Genomic DNA, 24,327 nt, shown 5'->3' on the forward strand with positions numbered 1-24,327 from the left:
CACAAGTGAACTACACCTGAGGGAACTGAGGTTGTTTGGTCAGGAGAAGGGGAGGCTCAGGGGAGACCTCATTGCTCTCTGCAGCTACCTGAAAGGAAGGTGTGGGGAGCTGGGGGTCAGCCTCTTCTCAGTCATAGTTAACTAGTGACAGGACTAGAGGAAATGGCCTCAAGTTGCACCAGAGGAGGTTCAGGTTGGAAGTGAGGAGACATTTCTTCTCAGAAAGACTAGTTAGTTATTGGAACAGGTTGCCCAGGGAGGTGGTAGAGTCACCATCCCTGGGGGCGTTCAAGGAAAGGCTGGACCTGGAGCTAAGGGACATGGTTTAGTGGGTGACATTGGTGTGGGGATGGTTGGACCAGATGATCCTGGGAGGTTTCTTCCAACTTTAATGATTCTATGAAAATATTATTCCTATGATCTGCATGCATCCTATTTAGCAACCAAAAATCTTCATGAGTTATCAGATCAAATTTTCAAAAACACTTCATGACAATTGACTTTTAAATTGCAATTTAGCTTCCAATGCTAAATCTCAGCACCCTTTTTCTATCTATGGAAACATGGAGAGTCAAGAGGCTTGATTCTGCAAATGCAATTTCTTTTGGTGGGCTAAGTGTTGTAAATGCAAATTATAGGGGTAAATGGGTAGGTAGGACCTCACCTCTCAGTATCTCACACTATGATGTTCTCTACCCTGAAACTGTTACTTGCAGTTTGGGGAAAGAAGCTTCCTCCTTCAATTAGAGGAAGACATAGGCTGCAGCCCAAATACTGAAAGTTGTTAATAGGCCTTCATCTATGTAACATTTATTCTTCCATTTGAGTCTCACTCCTTCAACTCTCAAGGGTCACAGCTTTGTATTTATAGCATTCTTCTCCCCTTCCTCCAGCACCGAAAGTAAAGCTCAGCTACAAAACCTTACCCATAGTATTTCACAACCTCCAGGTGTTTTGGTGTCAAGATACTAATATCTTAAGTCAGAACCATCAACCTGACTGATAGCTAGAGAAGGCTAAAGCATTCAGTTTGCTGGGAAATCCTCAAAATTGTCTAACACACCTCACAAGCTATGATAGTCTTCATCAAGATAGCAGAAACAGAAACCCTGATATTTTACCAAGCATGACAAGTCTAAGGTCCAATAGCAAGTACCTGGGACAACACCTTAGTCTTTCATGAAGATGTAGACAGGAAACTGACACATGGCTCTTTTTGAACCGTGGCTTTCTTGCAGCATAAAGTGGAGATAACTTCAAAGCACCTTCAGTATCAGAGTTTAGTTTTATATTGACAATCACACATACATGTATATTAGGCTCCTTGGTAATACGCATCAGTAACACTAAAGAGTACAATACAACTCAAAAATGTGTGGGGAAATCCCAAGACCTGCATAATAAGGCAATTAGTTTTCTAAATAACATGTTTACTTATGTTTTGCCCCCCATATCTATGTATGGTAGGTGTTGTCATAAAAGCCAGAATCTGGTTAGGAATTAATAGTAGACATGGCGTAACACAAGTCTAGTTTTCTAAAAAAAATAAATTAAGGACTGCATTTTTCAGCCTGAAGTACCCACATGGGCAATATGCAGCCATCCTGAAAGGAAAATAATATTCGTTCAGCAATACTGAGAAAATTCAGACGTTCTTTATGTGAAAATAAACTGGTTCATTATGTCACCCATTGAGTTTGCCTTGTCAATACTCTTATTTTGTGTTTACTTCCATCATTCTACAGATCTTACACCAATCTCTGCCTTAGTTCTACTAATTAATTGGACTCGTATAAGAAACTTAACATCCTGAGAAATTAACTTTCACCATTTAAGTATTAAGTGCTAGAAAAACACTTTCTAAATCCATTTTAAAGGTAGGGATTTATAACATGACTGCAAACAGAGCAAAACAAAAGCAACTACAGAGCTAAGAGCTTTTGAAGAATGCTAAAATGCTGTTCATAGTCTACATGACAGAGTTTGTTATTCTGTGAATGCAATTGCATCCTTTGAATATGTTGACAGAGGTATGAACCCATAGATTGCTGGTGCTTGCAGAACTGTTTATCATTTTTTAAATTCAGTGACAGGAAAAGATACAGAAAGATAGAATGCTTTACAAATCAAGATCATAAAAATGAACTTGGCTGAAATTGTCTGTGAATTTTGAATGATGCCCTTGATAAACCAGAAAGCAAAAGGATGAAGAACCTGCTTAGGACAAACACAAATACAAAATACATTAAGCAATGATAGCACAATTAAGATTCCAGAACAAAGTTGTTTTCACAGTCAGGATTCTGGAATAAAGTTGCTTTAAGAAGGGAGAGACCAATGTGTTCAACATCAGAAAAAAATGCTATTTAAAAGTGATATAGTTATTCCTCCTATATTTTAATTTACTAAATAATAAAGAAGTTAAACTTATCTGTATTTATCATTCAGGTGCTTTCCAGCATGTACTAAATCTGTGCACCTCACAACTTTGCTTCCATCTGTCCTGCTGTTCTAACAAACATACATACTGGTCATCCTACAAAAGTTACATTGTACACTAACTACATCATTAGGCATAGCAGCAGCAAAATGGAGTTGGTCACCATCTAAGAAAAGTGCAGTTTAAAACAGATCACATTTGGTACAAAGTACTGTGTAGACAACAGAACATACTCTGGTTATAACCCAAAGAGGCTGGCAAAGGATCTCCTCTGAAACCAGACAAAGGAAATTGAATTTGCTTTAACTAGGAAGCTGTAACAAGTAATATAAAAGAGTGGTATGTAAGAAAGCAAAATGAAAATGCAGTTCAAGGAACCAAGGACAGCTATAGGTACAATAGAAAAGCAGGACAGGTAGAGAAACAAGACTGAGGAATGAACAGTTTAAAAGGGAAAAGTGAGATGTGCGAACAAGAATCTTACAGCATTACAGAGTTCAGGCAGACATGAACATACCTCATGAAAAAGGATCACCTTGACCACTTACAATGACAGAAGCCCAGAAATCTGAGCAACAGTGCACATTTTCCACTCCCATAATCGCAGGGCTCAGCATTTTTTAAAATACAAATTGTGGAGTAAAGAAAGACACCATAATTAAATCTTCCTTCAACCTGAATTAACAGATTAGCATTACCAGAACTGAGCATTTAAAAATCTCATTAGGAAGGGAGCAGCAAGATGTAGCTATTTTCCACAGAAGGGTGTCCAGTACTGTGAGCATATTTTGACAAACAGATGTTTTCAAGTATAAAGAAAAGGAGGACAAAATAATAGATGGTCTGAGGAAAACGCTGATAGCCTTAGATTAGACAAAGTATCCCTGAAGCTCCTATAGATGGACAGCATTCACCACCTCAGTTCTGTCCAATCCTCCGTAGTCATTTTTCCTTCTTTCTTCAAGTATGTTGAAGAACATTTAACCTTCATTGGAGATGAAGTTGACATGTAATCTATAGAAATTTATCTCAAAGGACGGACTCATCTTCTGCAGCTTCTCATCCATTTTATGTTTGAATCTTACAGGCACTGGCTAACAGAGAGGTAAATATGGTATGTTAAATGTAACACATTCCAAAAATACATAATGGTAAAATATATACATGTTGAATGTCAAATTTGGCTTGTAGAATGAAGAATAATCTGAATTATTTTCTTCTAGAAGCAAAACCCAGAAGTTCAAATTGAATAGATAAACGCCCAAGATAAACATTCTTGCAAAAGGCTGAATTTTTATCAAGAATAAACAGCAATGAAAAGGTACCTTTGGCAGTCTGAAGAAGACTAGACTAAATATGTGAAAGAAGAGTACTCAGTGGTGACTAGAATAGACAAACTTCGAAACACAAATACAACACAACAGTTACTACCACACCTACAAAATATCTTTTCTCCAGGCAATGAAAAGAATGAAGCAACAATATTGCTTTTCCACAATCTCATTCCTGCCTTTAGGATCACTCCTTATTCCATGCCACTCTTGCTTGATTCAAAAGAAAACATATGATCTTAGAAAAATTTTCACTACTAAATGAAAACATGCAATAAAGGCTTAACCCAGGGAATGCCATATGTCACAAGCAATACGGAATATCTACTTTCTGGGAGATTTACACAATAGAGTTCACATCAGCAGCTGTTTCACCATAATATAGATTCAAATTGACAAGACTGAGGTTTTATGGAACAGCATTTATCTCAAGATTGTCAGGCAAAGTCATTTCATTTCTTATGATTCATTTCATTTATATTGCAATGTATTAGCTGGATGCATTATTGATTGTTGTTCTGTTCAATTTCAGTTTATACAACATGGGCAAAGTGATCTGAAAAATATCACCCGTCTTTTTTCTCCTCTTTTAAGCACAGAAGTGTCCATTGCATGCCTAGGAAAACCATTGAATTTTATTAGACATCCAATCAGAGAAATACATTCTAGAACAAGCAAGTCCTTTTGAAGACCTTACTGTGAAAGCCAGCTTCTCTAGAATCTGTACTAGAATATCTAGAACTGCCTCTAGAATGTGCTTTCTCCTCTGCTTGCCTAGAAAAAGGCAAAGATGGAAGCAACAAAAACAGCCCCAGTACAGAAAAATAGATCAGTAGTCCAAGAGTAAGACTGCTTCACAACTGGGTGCAATGACCTTTCAAGCACAGAGGGCTGCTTGAAACAGACAAGCCCCAGCTGTCAATCTGCAGAACCTTGAGTCTTACTAAGACAGTATAATTTGACAGCTGCTATGAATATTTTGAATACCATGGATGTCCTGTTACTTCCATCTGACAGCCTGTGGAGTGTAATAAGGAGCCAGCAGTTAAAAAAAAAAAAAAAAAAAAGAAAATATAGCAAAATGAGCACAAACAGAAAGCACACTGAGACAATAATAAAGTCCTCCTAACTGTAAGGAGGTAAACTGGCAGTAATAGCATACAGGTGAGCCTAGGCTACTGTTCAATAGCATTTGAATAGGCAGTAGGATTTATAACTAAGTCCCTTCCCATTTTTAGGATGCACTGAGTTCTCAAAACCTGGATAAAAGATACTTTAAGTTTTACAATGGGGTTGCTTCAAAAGAGAGGCAGAGGAGCAAATCACAGTGTTATACTAAAAACACAGTAGCTTCGGTTAGGTGCCAGGAAAATCAGGGTCCCACTGTATAGGCACTACATAAGGAAGAATAAAAAGGTTACTTTCTCAAGAGCTTATGGTGAAGTCCGAGAAATAGTAGGGAAATTACCCAAGTAATCTGCAAGCCAAAGGACAACATGTCACATCTCCTCCATGAGTTCCCTCCAGGCAGAGGTTACTCTCCCAGTAACTTTAACTTCCCACAGGAAAGAGAGGTATCCCTGATCTTTGTAATAACTGTGTCAAGAGCTGTTCACATCCTGGATTTACTGTTGTGCACTGCTGAAGAAATCTTCCTGATCTTTTGTGCTGGTGTGAAGCTACAAGAGTAGCTACCAGGCACCTGACAGTTTGCTGTATACAGGCCTTTCTGCAATGCAGAAGCATTGCTAAAGTCAGCATTTTCCCTGTGGAAGGAAGCTTTTGGCAGTAACAATTCATTTCTGATATTTAAAATGGCTGTTCCCGCATTTCACCATTTTCTGGTCATATGTGATTTTTACACAAGCAGCTATACCAATTCATCATAGTAGAATTTTCACCTTCACTCTGTACTTTCTAATTCTATTGTGTCCATCTTGCAATAAGCATTATTGGCCAAAAATTAACCCATTAATTGAAATGCAGACAGCAAAGCTGTTCAGGTGGGACTCAATTTCGAGTGGTAGAGACCGCCCGCAGTGAAGCAATTACAATCAAATAAAATATGCCAATATGATTTTATCTGAAATTTTTATTTAGTTGGAGTTCACGATCTGGAAATGAAGTGCCTATGCGCCATCTCATGGTCAGTGGCGGTCGGTGCGAGCCCACACACCAGGGTTCCGAGGGCAACGTTTGTGTCACTGTGAATGCCAACACAGGTTTTAAAGCTTCCCGAAGCTTTATCGCTGATGAAATCCTCTGTAGGCACTATTTTTCACAGAATTTCACAGAATCATTTTCAACATATATGACGTTATCACTTCAAATAAGCCACAAACCAGAATAGAATATAAGTGCTTTAAAACTGCATGCGTTTTTAAGAAGCTACAGAAACCTCAGCTTATGTTTTTTTACACTTTATAGTAAAATTGGTATGTTTGAAAAGACAGCATTTTCGCTGAATTTTGGTGTTTGTCTCAAAGCAGCTCCCTTCTTTGTCCTCTTAAAAGGAATACCGTTGGTACTTAAATCCTTAGGGAAGAAATTGCAATAACATTATTTACCAAACATCCTTGTTCTCAACTCAAAATGCTTTAGGTTGTGTCCTGTCTCCCCACCCTTTTTTAAAAAAAAAAAAAAAAAGTGTAACTGGACCTAGTTAAGCCTCAGCATGTAGTGATCCTGGGGAGATGCAGAGTACAGTTAGGAGGACAGGATATGTTGCCCACTAGAAACATCCATTTGGGGGCCTAACTGATGTGGAGCCAATTCCTTAAGACTTGCACCAAATAGCCATTGTTCTCTGTGTGCATGTAAGACACAAAGACAGCAAGGAAATTACTATTCTTACACAGTAGGAAAACGGAGCACTTGATCTGTGGTTGCTAAGGAATACCAACAGCAATGCAGAGATCTGCCAGATGAATTCAGAGGGGATAAGCATCCAAACATTTGTACACATAACTTTTATTTGTCTCAGTATGATGATACTGTAATTGACTAAGCAACCAAACAAAGCCCACAGAAACCAATGGAAGTCTTTATTTGGACTTCTCTGGGCTTTGGTCTGCACCATGAACTGCACCACTGACAGCCTGGAAACAGAACAACAAGATTACACAACAAGTAGCTCAGATTAAATTAGTCTTTTCACAGCCAGCTCCCCACAGAGGTCTGGTGTCATTCTGTTCGGGGTTGCTTAAAGTAGTAATTGATATACCCTTTCATTTTCTTACAGGTTGTCAATCTATATGTTAATTTATAGTTATATGTCCTTTTCCTTTATTTTTGTCTTTACTCTTTCATACTATTAGAAAGGAATTACCCAAACTTGAACATGAAATCTTCAGGCCATCAAAATCAGAAATGATTTTCAGTGTGACGGCATTCACATACCAGTTAAGCAAACAACACTTCCTCACCCACTTTACAGAAACTAGGAGGGAACCACATTTATATATCACTCTACTCCATCTAATTAGGAAGCCTGTCAGTTGATCCAAACACTAGGAAGTCACCCCAAAAGGAGGAAAAATGGTATCTTGCAATGGCACCTTCTTTTGGCTAGGGATATTTCACACACATCTCAGCCTCCCCTAGAGCACGTTTTGGGAGGTGCCAGCTAAAACACGTTTTAAACACAGGGCACCTTAAGGCCTGCTGATATACTGATTTAAAGCATCAGATGCCCCAGTACTCACCTCTTTCAACATTTTTACTCTTGCCTCCAAGTTAAGCAGGTAGACCTGCACATTACAAAGCATGCCTGATCTCACATGTCTTTGGCATTGGTTCTTCAGACCATAATTTAGAGCTAGTTCCTTCTCTTCCATTACACGCTCAGCAGCATTAGTGCTTGCAGACCGTGCTGAAGAGCAACGCCCAAAGCTGTGACTAGATGAGGCTGTGTTTCTGAGCCTCTCTGTAGCAGTAGCTACACACGGTGCAGGATCGGTGTGCAGCACCTGTTGAGATCCTGCTTAACTGGAGGGGAGGGAGGAATTTACTTTTACATGTCCTGCTTCAAGTTCTGATCTGTCGCCCTCCCTTTTACCAGAAGACACTTTAACATAAGTGAAATAGAGCATGAACTGGTTGGAGAAGGAAACCCTTTCTGCCGTGTTTTAACACATCGCGTTCCTTCTCGCCGTGCAGCCCCAGGAGAGGCCGCAGCGACCAGCGGCAGCAGTCTGCCCCCGGGGCTCCACGTTCACCAACACCTCCCGGCCCCAGACAGACCCCCCCGCTCCCTGCCCTCTCCCTCCTCCCCCCATGCCCCGATGCCGCCTCCGGCCCCCTCCAGCCCCGTCCCGCCCCCGGGCGGTCCCGCACATGCCCAGCACCGCGGGCAGCCGCCGCCGCCACCCGCCCGGTGCCAGCCCCGGCCCTGTCCCCGTCCCCGTCCCGCCGGTAGGTGCCTGCCCCAGCGGGGAGGGGGACGGGGGTCGACGGTGCCGCCCCCGAGCCGCGAAATGGGAGTGGGGGGGGCGCCGGAGCCGTGCCCCAAGCTAAGGCACAAGCGGCTGCGCAGGGAGGGTGTGCTGCTGCTGCTGGGGGTGAGGTTGGAAGCGGTGTTTGCACAAAGCGTGACTTCTTTAACCATTCTTGCCTGACGGGCCGTTTCTAATCACAAAGATGTTGTTCGGGTTGCTACAGAGTTGTTTTTCTGCGAGCTCGGTGAAAGCACGCTTTGAAATATTGTTGAAAATCACAAGATCTTTCCGCCCTTCACTCGCTTGCTATGCTTCCCTAGAAAGCCGATAGCTTACCCGCGAGAGCGGGCCGTGAAGCCCCCTGCAGGAATGCTTTCTGCTATCAGCTGAATCTGGCGCCAGCAAAAGGGAGGAACACACACGTCTGTAGCAGTCTAAAAGACATCCTGAATTACCCTTCCTGAGGACAACCACCTCCAGCTTGAGAAGTGTTGTGACTCTATGCTGGCTTGCAATCATTAAAGCACATTAAACGCAATACTGAATCCAGCTTTATTCAGCTGGATTCTCATTTTCAAAAAGCTGATGGGTGTTGAAGGTCTTGTCAACACTTATACATTTGTAAGCTGGTCTTTAAAATACATGGAAAGTAAAGGGAGGGGAAAGACTTTCTGTTCAGTAGCCAAGCACCAAATTCCCAGATCAATGCCACAGTGCTGCTATCTGACCAGCAGCACATGGCCTAATCTCCCTGTGCCAGCCTCACGTCACAGCCTCCCAGTAACCACTGGGCATAAAGGGAAAAAAAAATAATTCCAAACAGAAATCCAACACTGATTTCAACATGGATGAATTGACAATTGATTTACAAAAGGCCACAGCTATGGAGATGGCAAATTGGAGGCTTCACTTGTGGCAGATGTCCATACCAGAAGCACTTTCCTCCCAGCGTTATGTCCAACTATCTGCTTTCCCCACAGATATGAATTATTCTCGGTTTATCACGACTGTGAGTGCAGCAAGAAAGGAATCTCCAATAAGACTTCTGAGTGAGTATACACCTTCTTTGTAGGGACTCTGGAAGAATATCTTTGCGTTCTGGACTTTTCTGAGTTATCGTGGCTAACAGCTTGAAACGGCTTAAGAGAATATTGTGCTATAAGCTGACAAGTATTTGCAAGGCCAGCTAACTGCTCTTTTTAAACTGGAGATGTTAGACAGGCGTAAAGAAAAGTAAATTGCCTCAAACCATTTCAGAAACCCATCTGGACAGAAGAAATAGCATTGTTCTGTCACTTAAACATGTGCCTGAAAGTCTCTGCTACTGCTTCTGAAGCAAAGCTTTTGGCAGAGCTTGTTACTCAATTTACACTCATTGCCCAGGAACAAAACTGCTAATGTCTTGAAATTCAGTCCCAGCATGTCTCCACCGAACTTTCCTGTATCCTACTAATAGATTCCCCAACCCCAGCTCATTGTTACTACATTTTCCTTTTCTATGTTACACTGCTATCTTTAGGCTACTGTGTTACATAGTCTTCTGGGTGACAAATAGAAAAGGTTAACTGCCTACTTGCTTACTCAGTTGAAACCTATGGGGACCTGACAGAATCAGAGCATGAGACATATATCAGTAGTTAAGCCTTCAGGGGTCAATTTCCTCTCCTGGCAAGGGGTTGGCATTTACTGCTCTGCTTAAATTATTTAATGCAGGTACAGCTAAGTCAACTAATTCACTCTAGTTACTCTCTATTCACCTTTTAAGTGATACATTGATACGCGTGATAACACAAATATTAAGTAGCATGGCTTGTATAAAAAGACATCAGCACTGCAGTTTTGATAAATTAAATCTTCTTATAAAACCACAAGTCAGAGACTTGAATCATACTGCTGAACTGATAAGAATTAACTCCCCCTGCTCAAGTTTGCTAATAAGTAGTAAAGAATAAACCTGATATCAGGAAGCTCAACACCAGATTTGGTATCCTCTTTCCCCTCATATCTGATGTAAAAGCATCAAGCCAGCGTGAATGCCATACTCTGAGCTCTTAGACTGAACGCAGTCAAGTGCAATTGCCAAATGCAGTCCAGTCTCTGCTGCAAGCAGAGCATAGATTGGATCTGAATGATTGTGAAATTGACTTTAAAGCAAGAATTGTCAACATTTTCTTCATACTGCCTTATTTACACAGTGCCTCTGCCACTAAAGCTGTGCTGCCAGAACAATTCCCACTCCCTTATGGAAACACTGTCATCATAGATGTAGTACACTGGTAGCAGTGTACTGCCATGTTAACTAAAATGAGGCAGAACATAAAAGTCATTCAAAATCAGTCTAAACAGAAGGACATTAAGATTTTAAATTCCGCAAGCTTAGAGGTATCAGTCAAAAAGGTTTTCTAATAACATAAAAACAGTCTAGATGAGGCAAGAAAAAACTATTTTTACTTTAAAGAGAATTTTGGTGTTGTTCCTCCCCCCCCCCCATCTTTTTAAACCACAGAGAAAGGAGAGGTTAAAATGAGTTACCATCTTTCTCAATTCATGAATTGTTAAACAATGAAGTGAAAAACAGAACAAACTTCTATAGTCTGTTATTAGATACTAACTAAATTGTGTGAGCAGCTCTTGCAATAATCAGATTGTAATCAAGTTTTTTTCCTTTTACTCTAGCTGAATTGATGCAAAGGTCTCCTCCATCTCTCATCTCTCTGGCTGGAGGGGCACCAAACCCTAATGTTTTTCCATTTAAGAAGGCTACTGTTGCCATTGGACATGGAAATGCTGTTGAGATTGGGGAAGATTTGATGAAGAGGGCTCTTCAGTACTCCGCCTCAGCAGGGTATCTATGAAGGCTGCTTGCACTTAAAGATACTGGAATCAAAGGGTCATTAAATCCTTTTTTATTGTATTAATTGATCTTCACAAAAACAGCTTTAACTTTTCAGTTTTCCTCAGTATTTACATTTCAGTGGAAATTTCTGAGTAGATGAATAATTTTTTAATATTCAAAATTCATAAGCCAGAGCATTTTCTTGCTGCTGGTGTTTGAGAATCCAAATCCTAAATCACTAAAAGAACTCATTTTGCAATAAGATACTCATTAAATGATACTGCACTGCAGTGCACAGTTTCTACATCTTGAAGTGTTTGTTTTGCTCTTACTTGGTACCATGTATTAAAGAAGTCAACCCATACTTCTTGTGGTAGTTGAATTGAAGTATTTATAGTATTGACATTTTTAGTATAAACAATGCTTATATTAAGTTAGTTTAGCACTCAAACTAACAGCTAGCACCAAATTAGGTTTTTGACACTTGCAAAAATACTTATGTACCTACATAGGCACACAGGACATAGAGTAATGTGTTCACTTTAATATTAGGAAAAGTCACAACTTAAGTATGCAGACAGTTATGAACATCCTGCAGAACCCTAAGGCATTTTTGAAGAGCCCATTTCCAGGTTTCTTACTACCTACAGCCTGTTTCCAGAAGCGTTGCAAGCTTTGTCACATTGCCACATTTGAGTATGGAAAAACCATTCCTAGGAAAAGATGCTGTTTAGCCTCCATCCGTATTTCATCATTGCTAAGTCATTTCTACCAAGGTAGTTTGGTCTGTAGACCATAACCATTCATCTCTTCTGCTCTTCCATAAAAAAGTATATTTCATCATTTGATAAAGCAAGTGATGGTTAAATCAGACTCTGAACTGTGCAAGATTTGACACTGATTTAGAGGAGCAGCCCATCTTTGGCCTATATAAGATAGTAGATGCACCTTATCTTATTCATGTTTCAGGATTCCAGAACTGTTGTCTTGGTTAAAGAACTTTCAGAGAAATCTACACAATCCACCAACAGCCAACTATAGTCCTGAGCAAGGACAAATGGAAGTGTGTGTCACAACTGGCAGCCAGGAAGGCTTGTGCAAAGTAAGACCAAAAACTCCATATGTAAGAAGTACTTTCAAAGAGATGTTTTTTCTTCTATCAGTTCAGTTATACTCAGCATTAAGTGTCAGTATATAACAATACACAGAGTAGTTTGTTAAATGCACATCTCAGCATATTATCAACACAAGATAATAGACCATAAAGAACATTGGGCAGTCTCATATCAAAAATACCTGAGTTTGGAAAAACCAAGAAGTCTGTCAGAAAATCTAGTATAACATTTCACATTACTCAAGCAGTGCAGTAATTGATGCATTATTTGCTTTGCTGTAGCTCAATTATAATTGTGTTAGACTTAAATACTTAGCCTTTTCAGTCCACTGCTGCTTAGTTGATCCTTTCTGTAACTGAAGCACCATTTCATTTGTATAGAGAACTGCTTTCATTGCAAATTGTTATTCCCTAACTGATTACCTTGCTTGATTTGGTTTCGAAAGCAGATTCTTCATCTGTTTTCTACACAGCTTAGTTAAATTGTTAGGGAATTACTGAAATGTAATCAAGATTTATAATCCCACTAAAGTTGGAACTATGAAGTACATGTAAAATCTTTCCAAAATACACTGTTTTCTTTCACAGGTATTTGAAATGCTCATTAATCCTGGAGACAACATCCTTTTGGATGCACCTACATATGCTGGGACACTAGCAGCTGTAAGTATTTAAGCAACAAAGCTATGAATTTGAACAGCAATATATTACATCTGCAGGCTTATTTGACCTGTATTTACTGCAAAAACATTTAAGAATTGAGTTTTTACTGTCAGTCTGATTAAGTTCATAAACATTAATTTATAAAAACTATTGCCAGGACAAAATATCCTTTTCTAAATCCTAGGACAAAGGTCATGTTTGAGATTGGGAAGAAAGCTGTCACAGCCTACTCAGTTGGAAACAAATTTATAAGTAGGTAATTTCAACATGTCAGCATGTTTATAACTGAAGTATTTTATAGTCTGTTTACACTGATACTGTACCTGTAAGTCCCATAAGTTGGAATAGGCATGGAACATCCATGAGTTTTAAAATATTAATAACTGTACAAAAATAAGTTTACCTCTGAAAAAATAATCAGTACATAATTTAACATCAACTAAAAATGCATAAGAACTGTAAGAGAAGTTAGGATGGATGATATACCACTCCAGTCTAGTTTCCCTTTGCATCAACAGGAATTTTGATATTGTTGACTATGCTAAATTTGAGAACATGTTTGGCTAATCAAAGATACTTTGGCAGCAACTTCAATTTTTACATTGAAATGCTTAGCTACATGGTACAAACTCAAATTCCACAGAGGGGAGACAGTGTACTTTTTTGTTAGTGTATTTCCTATATCTTTTCATACTGCTGTCAACATGTCATTACAGTAGCATCTTTTCCCTTGTATTGCTGAATATATCTACTGAGAACAGATTCTTTGCCCTTTGTCAGTGGGGAGTAGCTTACAGTTCTGGCACTTCCACTTAAGTAGAATGCAAATTGTCAGCAGGAAATGAAGTTTCAGTACTTACTCTGTGTTGAGAGTATGAGAGCACAACTCCTGAAATACCTTTCTGCTTGCAAAATCATGACATCTCCTATAGAAGAGGACCAATTACACATTAGTTACCTGCTTTTCCTCAGGTGGCTTAACAGAGCAAATTAAGAGTTACACACCAAGTTTGACAAGCTGCACAGCAAGCTGAGGCAAGCTTTCCTTGGAATCACAAGGAAGCAGAGTTTGAGATAGATATAAAGACTGGTATTATAAAGCTTCTATGATAAAATGACAGAAGAAAGACTTAAGAATTACAGTATTATAACAGTTTTGTTCCTCCTATCAACAGCTGAGACCTTTGGGTTGTAACATTATTAACGTTCCTAGTGACCAACATGGCATTATTCCAAACGCTCTAAAAGAAATTCTATCTGCTTGGAGTCCAGAAGATATAAAAAGTCATCGTCACAGTCTCCCAAAATTCCTATATACTATTCCGAATGGCTGCAACCCAACTGGCAACTCTCTGACTGCAGAGCGCAAGAAGGAGATCTACCAGGTACATAGCTGGGGCTTTATGAAACTTGTTGGTAGAAATGGATAAATGTCAGTCTTGTTTCAGTTAAGGATACCTCATGTGTGGCATTGGGCTCATTATTGCTCTAGTGGACATTCTTCCCATAACTTGATTCAAAGTAAAATCTTTCATGACAATTCTGCAGAAGTAGACTATGCATTAGGTAATTTTTTTTTCAGTAGTAGCCCATTGCTGACTGCTACTTTTGCCATGGGCTTCAGAGTGTGTTTACTGCAAGTGTACTGTACAGTTTAAACACTACATGGAGTAGACCTTCAGTTACATACCTGTCCTTCCACTGCAAGTACTATGTCTACTGTTTAAATTGCTCCAGACTGGGCATGTAAAACCTTCTGGACCTTGTACATAGTGAATGCGTGGGATCATGGTGTGGTCCTGGTAATAGACCCACAGTATACAAATAACTGAATTTACAGTCTTGACATTTTAATCAATCTTTTCTCTGTATTAATTTCTTTCTTTAGCTTGCAAGAAAATATGATTTCCTTATAATAGAAGATGATCCTTACTACTTCCTTCAGTTTGAAAAGGTAATCTGTCTTTTATACTAAGTAGCGCATTTTTTTGTCCCAAGCAGAACTAAGGTTTGAGCCATGAATCTTCCTGCATGCTCTTTTTCATGTCCTTCCAAATTAGTTGCAGGCCTAGCAGTCTATTACTAGTTTGAGTATTTGTCCCCTTTATGGTATTTTATTGCATCAGCCAGTTAATCATGGTGGTTTAAATTCCTTAAGCTTTAAAAAGGACAGAATTTCTTTCAGTATTAAGAAAGTGGCAAAGGCTTTTCCCGCAGAGCAGAACAAATATGCCACTGAGGCAGCCTTGTAAAAATAGCAGCCTCTTAATGTTCCTTTCAGCCCAGTCACTTCTCCATTCAATGGAAGACCACCTACTTCCAATCTAGTGCAGCTAATTTCTACCCCTTTGCCTTTTAGAGACTCCAAGGGAGATTTCCCAAAACACCTTGTCAGAGAATCCATTATTTATCTCCCCTACTTATGGCACCATACCAAAACTTGAACTGAACACTTGTATGCAGAGCAATGGGCTAAGCATCAAGAAGTGACAACATTGATTCTTGATGACTTTCATAGAAAGTTATCACATCTCAGACAGCTCATCTAAACAATCATTTGCAAGCAAGTTACTGCATTTTGTCCTTTGAATATCCATCTAAAATATTTGCTAGCAAAATTTTTAAGAAATAATTATGTCTTCTTAGCAAAGAAAGTAATTCTTCCATAATTCATACTAGCAACTTCAATATTTTTTTTTTCTTCCAAGCCATGGGCTCCAACTTTCCTCTCAATGGATTTGGATGGCCGAGTTATCAGGACTGACTCTTTCTCTAAAATTCTCTCATCTGGGTAAGGCCAGCTCCAGACCGCTCAGCATTGTGTGTTAAGTCCTAATACTAATACTACCTCTGACATGATCAGACATGTCAACTTTTTTATCTAGTACTTTTTTCTCGAAAGTACTTTTCTTCAGCTTGCTCGCTTTTCTTGTAATATCTTCACAGTTATTTTACTTCAAATTCAGTTTCCCTCCTGATACTGATAGGCCATTTGACCCAGGCAGCCCAGTCTTCCAGGCACCATACAGGCAGAAAGACCAAGATGCTGGGCTACAGCTCTGTTCCTGCAACTCCTAAGAAATTTTTTCCATTTCTTCTCTTACCATTCCTGCAGACTCCCTGCGCTTCCAATATAAAAGAGAAATGATGGCATCATTCTTAACAAGCATAGCATTATACTGATCTCTTCAGTTCTTACCGATTGTCTCCATCTGAAAAATTAGGCTGGCTGTTTTCAATTACACAGATTGACTTGTTTGATTTTTAACTCACTTCTGCTTACTATTCTGATAGACATGAAATAATGTGAATTCTGCACTGGCAGCTAGTGGATTGTAACTCCATCCCCAAGGAAGCGGGGAGACAACATGATGCTAAGTGTGATTACACTTTGAGAAGTGAAACTACAAAAAGGCATGATGCAATCTTATCTTTGTCAACAACACATCTGAGCTTACTGATTCTATTTTTCTTCAAATAACTGCTCCAGACAATCTGAGTAAAGATGGGTCATAAGCCTTGAAATGAATAAGAGCCTAGTTTATCAGTGTAGATTCTGTTTATTCTGCAGTGCTGAAAGCAAGCAAAAAGAGCAAGCCTGTTTGTTAGTTCCTATCTGTTTTTCCATAAAACATGAGCATTCGTGATTTCAGTTATGTGAATAATCCACCTTTCCTTCCCTTTGATTCATGTAATCCTTATGGTTGCAGAGAAAATCCTACAAATTTGGGATAGGTCCTGAAGTCCCAGAACCAGGAAGCAACTGTAAGCATTAAAAGCCATTTTTATTTATTTTTTCTCATGACCAATACTTAGCTCACAAGTTGGTTAAAGCTGGGACTTACAGCAGTATGAAGATATAAATGCATAAAAGATCCTTACAGTGTAAGTGAAATGGTTACAGGTTTTCCAGTTATAAGTTAAACAATAACTTACACAAAGATTAGCATATTGCATTTCCTGTAGTATTTTTTTTTTTATTTCTTCTAGGTTGAGAATAGGTTTTCTGACAGGTCCTAAGCCTCTTATCGACAGAGTTATTCTACACATTCAGGTTTCAACAATGCACACCAGCACTTTCACACAGGCAAGTACTAAACTGCTAACTGAATTGTATTGAGAAAAGATAACATACTTCATGGTACAGGAAACCAAGAACAAACATTTTATAGCTGCTCTGCAGTTGTCAGTTTTAGTTATAAAAACCTGCATTGTCATTTTTGCCAAAGAAGAGAGACCACCAAAGAAATTACAACCAGGCCTTGAGGGTATCTTAGTGCATGGAAAGCACCACTGCTTCAGCTAACATGCCCTTAGCCATCAGATTTCAAGAACCAAGATTTAAATTTTCTCTTGACAGTAGGTTCACTTGAAAAACCTCAACATAAAGCATACATTGGAAGTACTCCCCCCTCCATTTTTCATTAGTCAGTAGCTAAAAGACTACTGGCAGCACACAGGCATCACAACACAGTCAGCCATCTACAGCCCTTTTATAATTAGTAATAAGTAAAGGAGAGAGACATCAAGCACATCTAGATATGACCTTCATCTTCTAGCTCTGCTAATTCATCATAGAGGCAGTATTGAAGCAGAGAGACTGATGGGGTGGAAGAAACTCCTGTAAAGCAACACACATTGCCTTCCTTTAGCTCTCCACTTGACTTTCTTCCTCCTGCCCCAGCATCTAAATACTTAAGGAACCTTGGAGACAGATGTAACATGGAATAAAACTGTCTGTTGCTGCTGCTACATCTGTCTGTAAAGGACTCCAAGAGACCACGCATGCAATTGCTTGCCCATGTGGAATTCTGAATAAGATATGACTACATGTCTTTTGATGATTGTGGAAAAGTCCTGTTTAAAATATGGTATTGATGGTGTGCTTTATTTCTTTAGATTATGATATCACAGCTTCTTCAGCAATGGGGAGAAAAGGGCTTTTTGGAGCATATAGACAGGTAGGATCATGTCACGTGCTGAATCCCATCATCTGTCATGCTGCTTCTTGTTACCTACACAAAATACTCCTTACAGCGAACAGGCCAGAGGAGATGTATCAGTTTGAGGTAAACAGATGAGCAGTCCTAGGCCAATGGGGTAAGCCAGGTCAGCAAGACTGGCAGTATTCCTATGAAAGTGCTGAAGGAACTCTGTGAACAAACTGCAGAAATGCAGGTCAAGGCATGCAAACTACCACTACAGGCTGGAAATCTGTTGGTCCCCTAGCATAGCAACTATGCAACTCCAATCTGAAAAGAACTGAAGAGGATCCTGGGAGCTACAGGGCAGTAAATGAAGATATCATCACTGCTAGATAGCGTCTATAACAGAGACTAAGATCACTAAGATAGTCTTACACAGGAGTCAGCATGGCTTCTATATGGGAATTCTTCCCTCCCTAGCTCAGTGATTCATCCTCTAACAGCCTTAATCCAATTATTGGGGATGCTGGAGAAATAAGAACAGAAAGCACTACAGAAAACATCAAGGTTCACCTAGACTCACTAAACATTTCCTCTATCACCATATTTGGTGACAGAGGGTTCAGGGTCTAACTCAGTGAGGCATTTCTTACAGTGACCAACAAGCATTTATTTTTCAGTTGTTTTCCTGGGAGTATCCATACTTCATTTCAAATATATATTTCAAATATATTTCAAAAATACTTAAATACCCTTAGAACTCCAGGTTTCTGCATCAAGGGGTAGTATGTTATGCATCTTAAAGCCTTGTAACTGGAATGTGAGAAAAGCATGAAAAAGTTTCTTATGTCTGACTGCAACAGCCACTTCTGTGCCCTGAGCATCTAACTGTTAACTATACTGTAACTACCACTAGCTAAAAAGAAAAAAAAAGAAAAAAAAACAGCCCTAGCTTTGCCTTGTTTTAGGTTCCATGGGATATGTATAAGAAATAAGAGCATAATGATAGATTTTGTAGGGGAACTTGGGCCACGCTTCAGCTCTACTTTCAGCAACTAGAAGATACATCTTAAACATCTTTTCACTTACCTTCTTCCCAACAGTGAGGCAACCTTATTCAACCCAGAAAGCTGTTCTTCCTCTTGACCTAATGAAAGCAGTGTTATAGTAGGCTAGCTACAGCCCTTTATAACCTTCTAGACCCCACTGTCAGGTGACTTATTGATTAGGCCCAACAACTGAGTACAATTTCCTTGTGATTTCATTGGGGTCAGTTGACTTGTCAGATCATGTTCCTGACTAGTAGCTAGGCTGTGGTTTGGAGCAGTTAAATTTCTATGGAAGTCTTGTCTCATGCTTATAATTTCATTCCAATATGAAAGTGAAAGAACATCACAAAAAGGTAGAGAAGTTACGACAGAATTTATGATGCAGTAAAAATTGCAGAAGATTTACCATTTCTTGCAGAGTGTGGCAATTGATATAATCCGTGTCCTTGAGATACATGTTGTTTGTCTATCAGGTTCAATAAAATACATGCAGAAATCAAAGCTCCGGGTTCAAAGAGTATCAAAAATGTACATATAAAATTACTAAGTACAGTTTATCCCCAGGGAAGGAAACCCCTTTACACCAGATTTATGAAATCTGTATCAAACATTTTTCGTGTCTACCATTGCAGAATCACAGCTCTCTAATTTTATGCCAACAGAAGTAGTAACTGTACAAGACTTGTCCCTATTGGAACTTAGGTTCAGGTCATTTTCCCAAGTAAGACATTGAATTATTTGGAAGTTTTAGTTAAAGTGTAAAGGCAATAGCTTCAAAGGGGAAGCTGTCAGATAGTCATGACAAGTTTATCATGTGATTTGCTTTTTACTTTATGAAATATCGTTTCCTTGTGTACCTATTACAGAAATTCAACCCAAATGCACCAATATCAAGTATGTGCCTTTACAGATGTACACGTCTTTCATTTTCTTCTACATGCTTCTTTTGTGCGATTACCATTGCTAACACGGCTTGTATCCACTGATATGATAGAATGGATATCATGTATTGTTTAGTACTGAATTTTCCCTGACCTGTAAATATTAAGAAGCAACTACAAAGGCACGTCCTTTATCCGATTGATCTGTGCATTGCTGGAGAGACACTGAAGCATTCAAGACCTTTCTGATACATATACAAAGTTTCATATACACATTATTGTATTGTGCTGATCTAGGATATACTCATATTTCCACCAAGTGTGCATTTTATTTGTTAAAGTAGAAAAGCCTTGTTTCTGCTTTTGGAAACAAATAGACTCTGAAGCACTATGGGATCATGACTTGGAATTGATAATTTACTTTCAGAGTTGTGGAGTTCTACAAGACCCAGCGGGATGCAATGCTTGTTGCTGCTGACAAGTGGTTAAAAGGTCAGTGAGTGCAACACAGCTAATTACTTAGACTTTTTCTCTAGCTATTTATCATCTTCGTGTTCAAGAAAAATCAGTAAAGGTCATCTCTTGACTGAAGTGATAGGTAAGCACTATAAGCAAATCAATGACATTAAATATTAAGCTTAGGACAAATTATCTAAAGCTGCTGTTTTCATGCTTTTCTGGTGGGGGACGAGATGAAGATGAGTAAAAAGCTCACTGCATTACTGTATAAAGCAGTTTTACAAAAAGCATGTATTTCACTCCACTGTATTTTTATACTAGTGTTTAAAATTTCTGTCTTTAAAATCTCCGTTTGAAATACCCAGATTCAGTGGCCTAAATTTAAAAGAAGATACAAACAACTGATACAGTACTAGTGATGGTCCTTCTTTCAGAAATGAATTTTAGATGTCCACTTCTGTGGTTGATCAGAGCACAGAAAGAAACTTATCAACACCAATGCAATTACCTTTAGTGACTTACCGCGTTTAGTCAGTCTGAAGTAGAAACAGCAATAATTATTTAAGAACTGCCCACTTAGCTGAGACACTTCCGTGGGACCTAGGTACTTGAATACCATATGTCACTAATGTACTTACTCTTGCTAATTCATGTTTTTTAGATAAGTATTTCCTCTTTTTCTACGTGGATCTGTATGATCATGGGTTATTGAATTTGGACCCCCTTTGTCCCAGTTTCCCAAATATCAAAACAGTATGATAGCACCGTGTTCTCTTATGGTGTGTTGTGAAAATATACTCATATGTAAGATTATAGGGTCTTCACATTTTTTTAGAAACAGGAGCCGTATTATTACAGAAAACAGACCTTTATTTTGTAGATACGTAATGGTTAAATACATCAAGGAAGAGATGAAGATGATAAGTCAAATAAGTATTTTTTTCAAAAAACACATCCTAAAACAGGTAAAGAATTGTTACTAGGTAAACAAAGGTACACAGTAAGTCTGCATATACGATTTAAAACATAAACCCTCTCTAAGCCCTCTCATCCTCCTCATAATTCCTAGACTCCCATGTTCTTTGGGCAAAAATCTATAACCAATTTAAAGGAAAACATTTTTCTGCTTTGCTACACTTAAATTACATTGATAGTCACTGTAGTACTAGAATAAACTGCACCAGAAAAAATATTTTAGATTGCTTGGAGAGGGTGTTTACTTGATCTCAATGTAATCAAGAAATTTAATTTCTTAATAGTTGGGTTTTTCAAAATTCAAAGTAATCTCTTTCGCAAAAAGTTCTGAAAATACCAGCATGAGTGCAGTAAGCGCACACAGATTTCATTATTATCATAAATTTAGCAAGTGGCATTCTGGATCTGTGGCCAAATTCCCTTTGAGTTCATTGGAGCAACAGATCCGCATCCCTGAATCTATAATGTATTTATTACAGGTGGAGCAGAAGTTTCTTTTTTTGATTCAGTTCTTTTTTCTTTCTATAGGCTTGGCAGAATGGTATCCTCCTGCTGCTGGCATGTTCTTATGGATCAAAATTAAGGGAGTTTCTGATACAGAGCAGTTGATCATGGAAAAAGCCTTGCAGAAAGAAGTATGATTTATGGCTTAATGGTTTATGATGTTAAATGAGGAAAGGATAAAATAAATTTACCATATCTATCTGCACATATGCACACACATAAAAGTAAAGGAACTTGAGTGCCCAATCATCACTGTCTCTGAGTCACAACTGTCAAATAATGTAGTGACTCAATAAAGTATTTTCTTGTCTGTATTCAAATGTTGATATTTAATCAGCTTAAATTTAAATCATATATAACTATATATATAATATATATGATATATATATAATACTAACATAGTGGGCAGCCATCATTAATACAGAAATATATCTTCTTAATAAGAGAAATTAAGTGTGATTTTGTTTCTACAATCACACCGTGCACTGAGTAAACTAGATCTCACCACACTGGTACATCTAAACGTGATAACAAGCCAGACCTTGTTACCAACCAGCCTAAGAGCTCTCTGTTGGTTTTTTTTTGTTTTGTTTTGTTTTTTTTTATGAAAGTCTGATGCCAGTTTCCATATTTTTAGCTTCCTGTTTTGAAGAGGCAGAATATATTTAGCCACGTTCTGATATCGGTGTTTCAACAGTGAGCCTTCTAAAATTTAATATAATATACTGTTTTAAAACCATACAAGTGGTTGTACCTAGGTGTCTAATCACTTTTACTTAGGTGTTACTTGTTCCTGGAAGAGCATTCAATATCAATAGTTCAGAGCCTAGTTCTTATGTCAGAGCTTCCTTCTCTCTATCTTCTCCAGCCCAGATGGATCTGGTAAGTGAGAGGATTTTTATTTTTTTTTACTTTCTTTTCAAGAACAGTTTCTCACATTAACGATGTTCCCTTATTTTTAAGTACTTACTTCTTATGCATATTCTTATTTGCCTAATGTAGTTGTTTTAGTACTTATACAGTAAGCCAGTACTTCTAAAGCAGTACTTCTTATGCAAGATACTTATGTGGAAATTGCCTGAAAGGTACTAAATTTTTATGACCACTTGATTTTTTTCTATGTATCTTATACATGCAGATTCTCACACTTAATCAACCCAGATATTATTCAGAAAGGCTTTAATGAAGTCAGAGTAAGTTTTGCTGTTTGTCTTAGCACTAGGAAGCATCATGTTTCTTTATTTTCCAGGTTGTCCATTCTTGAGACTGAATTACCTTTTTTGTATATGTTGTCAGTCCTTCACACGAAAGAATATTGTTTTTCTTTCCTACAATTCACATACATGTTGCATTTCATTTCTCAGGAATCTATGTATTTTACAAATGTTTTGGATGTTATTTGGCTCTATCTGTAAAATCAGTGGAGAGAAAGACTAGGATATATTTATTTGTGCAGATTTAATACTCCTTTGATTCAGGTGCTTGCAAGTTCAGTATTTGGAGTTTCATTTTCATTCAGTTACAAACACTTGTAACAGAAGGGTGTTTCTATTTTCCTTTTCTTTCTTCTTCTGTATTTATTCCTTCTTCTTGATGAAAGTAATTCATAACCATACTACTGACAGTCAGATTGTATCTTGCTGACATTGTACTGCATGTTTCCCCACTAAACTGTTCTTTTTCTCTTACCTTTGGAGCCTCTAGGCTCTTATACTGCCTTAAAAGAGATACACTTCTAAGGATCACTAGTTATATTAAAAGTACAACTCATTAGCTGCAGGTGAACTCTGCATAATCATTGAATATCACTATACATAGTCTTTTTTTTTTTTTTTTCAGAAAGCCCTACCTTTTATTTTCTAGCAGATTAGTAGAAGCTTTATCTAGTCACAATATGATTCAAGGCCCATATGCATTGTTAAAAAAGTAAAACAGAATATCAGCAGAATTTGGCAGTATAAAACTGTGAGTTCATATATTGTTAGGGTAGTTTTAGTAGCTTTACAGATTTACTGTTTATTTAAGTAATGCTGGAATATGAATGAGAACTATCTTTGTATCATTGCAGGCTTTCAGGAGACTGGCTGACCTTATAAAAGAAGCTTGATGGAAAAGCTGAACAGAGCTCATACAGCAATCAAAAATATCTCCAGAAAATACTTGTTAACACTTGTATTTCATCAGAATACTTTAAAAACAAGTACAACACTGTGGTTGTTTCCTTTGGATTGCTTTTCATTCTTTCATTTTTATTTCTATTTTTTAGCTGAAATAATTTGCCTTTTTTTGACAGGACATTACATTACTAACTTTATTCCAATTCAAAAGCATTTTATATAGTTAAGAACAAAATGTTCTGTTTTTTTTTTTTCCTGTCAAATCCATAGTACTGTTAGATTTTATTTGTTGTTTTTTTGTTTGTTTGTTTTTGTTTTTTTGCTTTTGTTTTCTGTTTGGGTTGGGAAGCAGGGAAATCAGTTACTTAGGAAGTTACACCTGAGGTGGTCTTAAGCATTATTTCTTAATCCTAGCTGATACATTCCTGCAACACCTTAAGTTGGAATTGTTTTTGTGTGCCACTTTCCTTCTTGGCTCGCTGTACAGTATCTGGTTTTGAAGATTTGAAGATCAATATTTACTTTTACTAAAGTTTTGTCAGATAAAAATGATGTAAGGATGTTTTAAATTTGAAACTGACAAAATCAAGGTGTAAG

At 38.1% G+C, this 24,327-nt stretch overlaps 1 protein-coding gene across 3 annotated transcripts; it reads left to right on the top strand.

Moving 5' to 3' along the window:
* The first annotated feature begins 8,152 nt into the window (after nucleotides 1–8,152).
* AADAT (aminoadipate aminotransferase) lies at nucleotides 8,153–23,857 on the top strand. Of its 3 annotated transcripts, XM_032187263.1 has the most exons (14): nucleotides 8,153–8,184; nucleotides 9,188–9,256; nucleotides 10,884–11,052; nucleotides 12,013–12,145; nucleotides 12,746–12,820; nucleotides 13,996–14,205; nucleotides 14,709–14,774; nucleotides 15,529–15,611; nucleotides 16,811–16,907; nucleotides 17,720–17,781; nucleotides 20,103–20,167; nucleotides 21,638–21,744; nucleotides 22,394–22,495; nucleotides 23,682–23,857. In XM_032187263.1, exons 2-14 carry the CDS (start codon nucleotides 9,190–9,192, stop codon nucleotides 23,718–23,720), a joined length of 1,275 nt encoding a protein of 424 aa, XP_032043154.1. In that variant the 5' UTR covers nucleotides 8,153–8,184; nucleotides 9,188–9,189; the 3' UTR covers nucleotides 23,721–23,857. The 3 variants fall into 3 exon arrangements, with proteins under 3 accessions (XP_032043154.1, XP_032043155.1, XP_032043156.1); XM_032187264.1 differs by lacking the exon at nucleotides 22,394–22,495; XM_032187265.1 differs by lacking the exons at nucleotides 15,529–15,611; nucleotides 16,811–16,907.
* Nucleotides 23,858–24,327: the final 470 nt, after the last annotated feature.

The sequence above is a fragment of the Aythya fuligula genome, chromosome 4 (genome assembly GCF_009819795.1).
Source record: "Aythya fuligula isolate bAytFul2 chromosome 4, bAytFul2.pri, whole genome shotgun sequence".
In the NCBI taxonomy this organism is placed as follows: Eukaryota; Metazoa; Chordata; class Aves; order Anseriformes; family Anatidae; genus Aythya; species Aythya fuligula.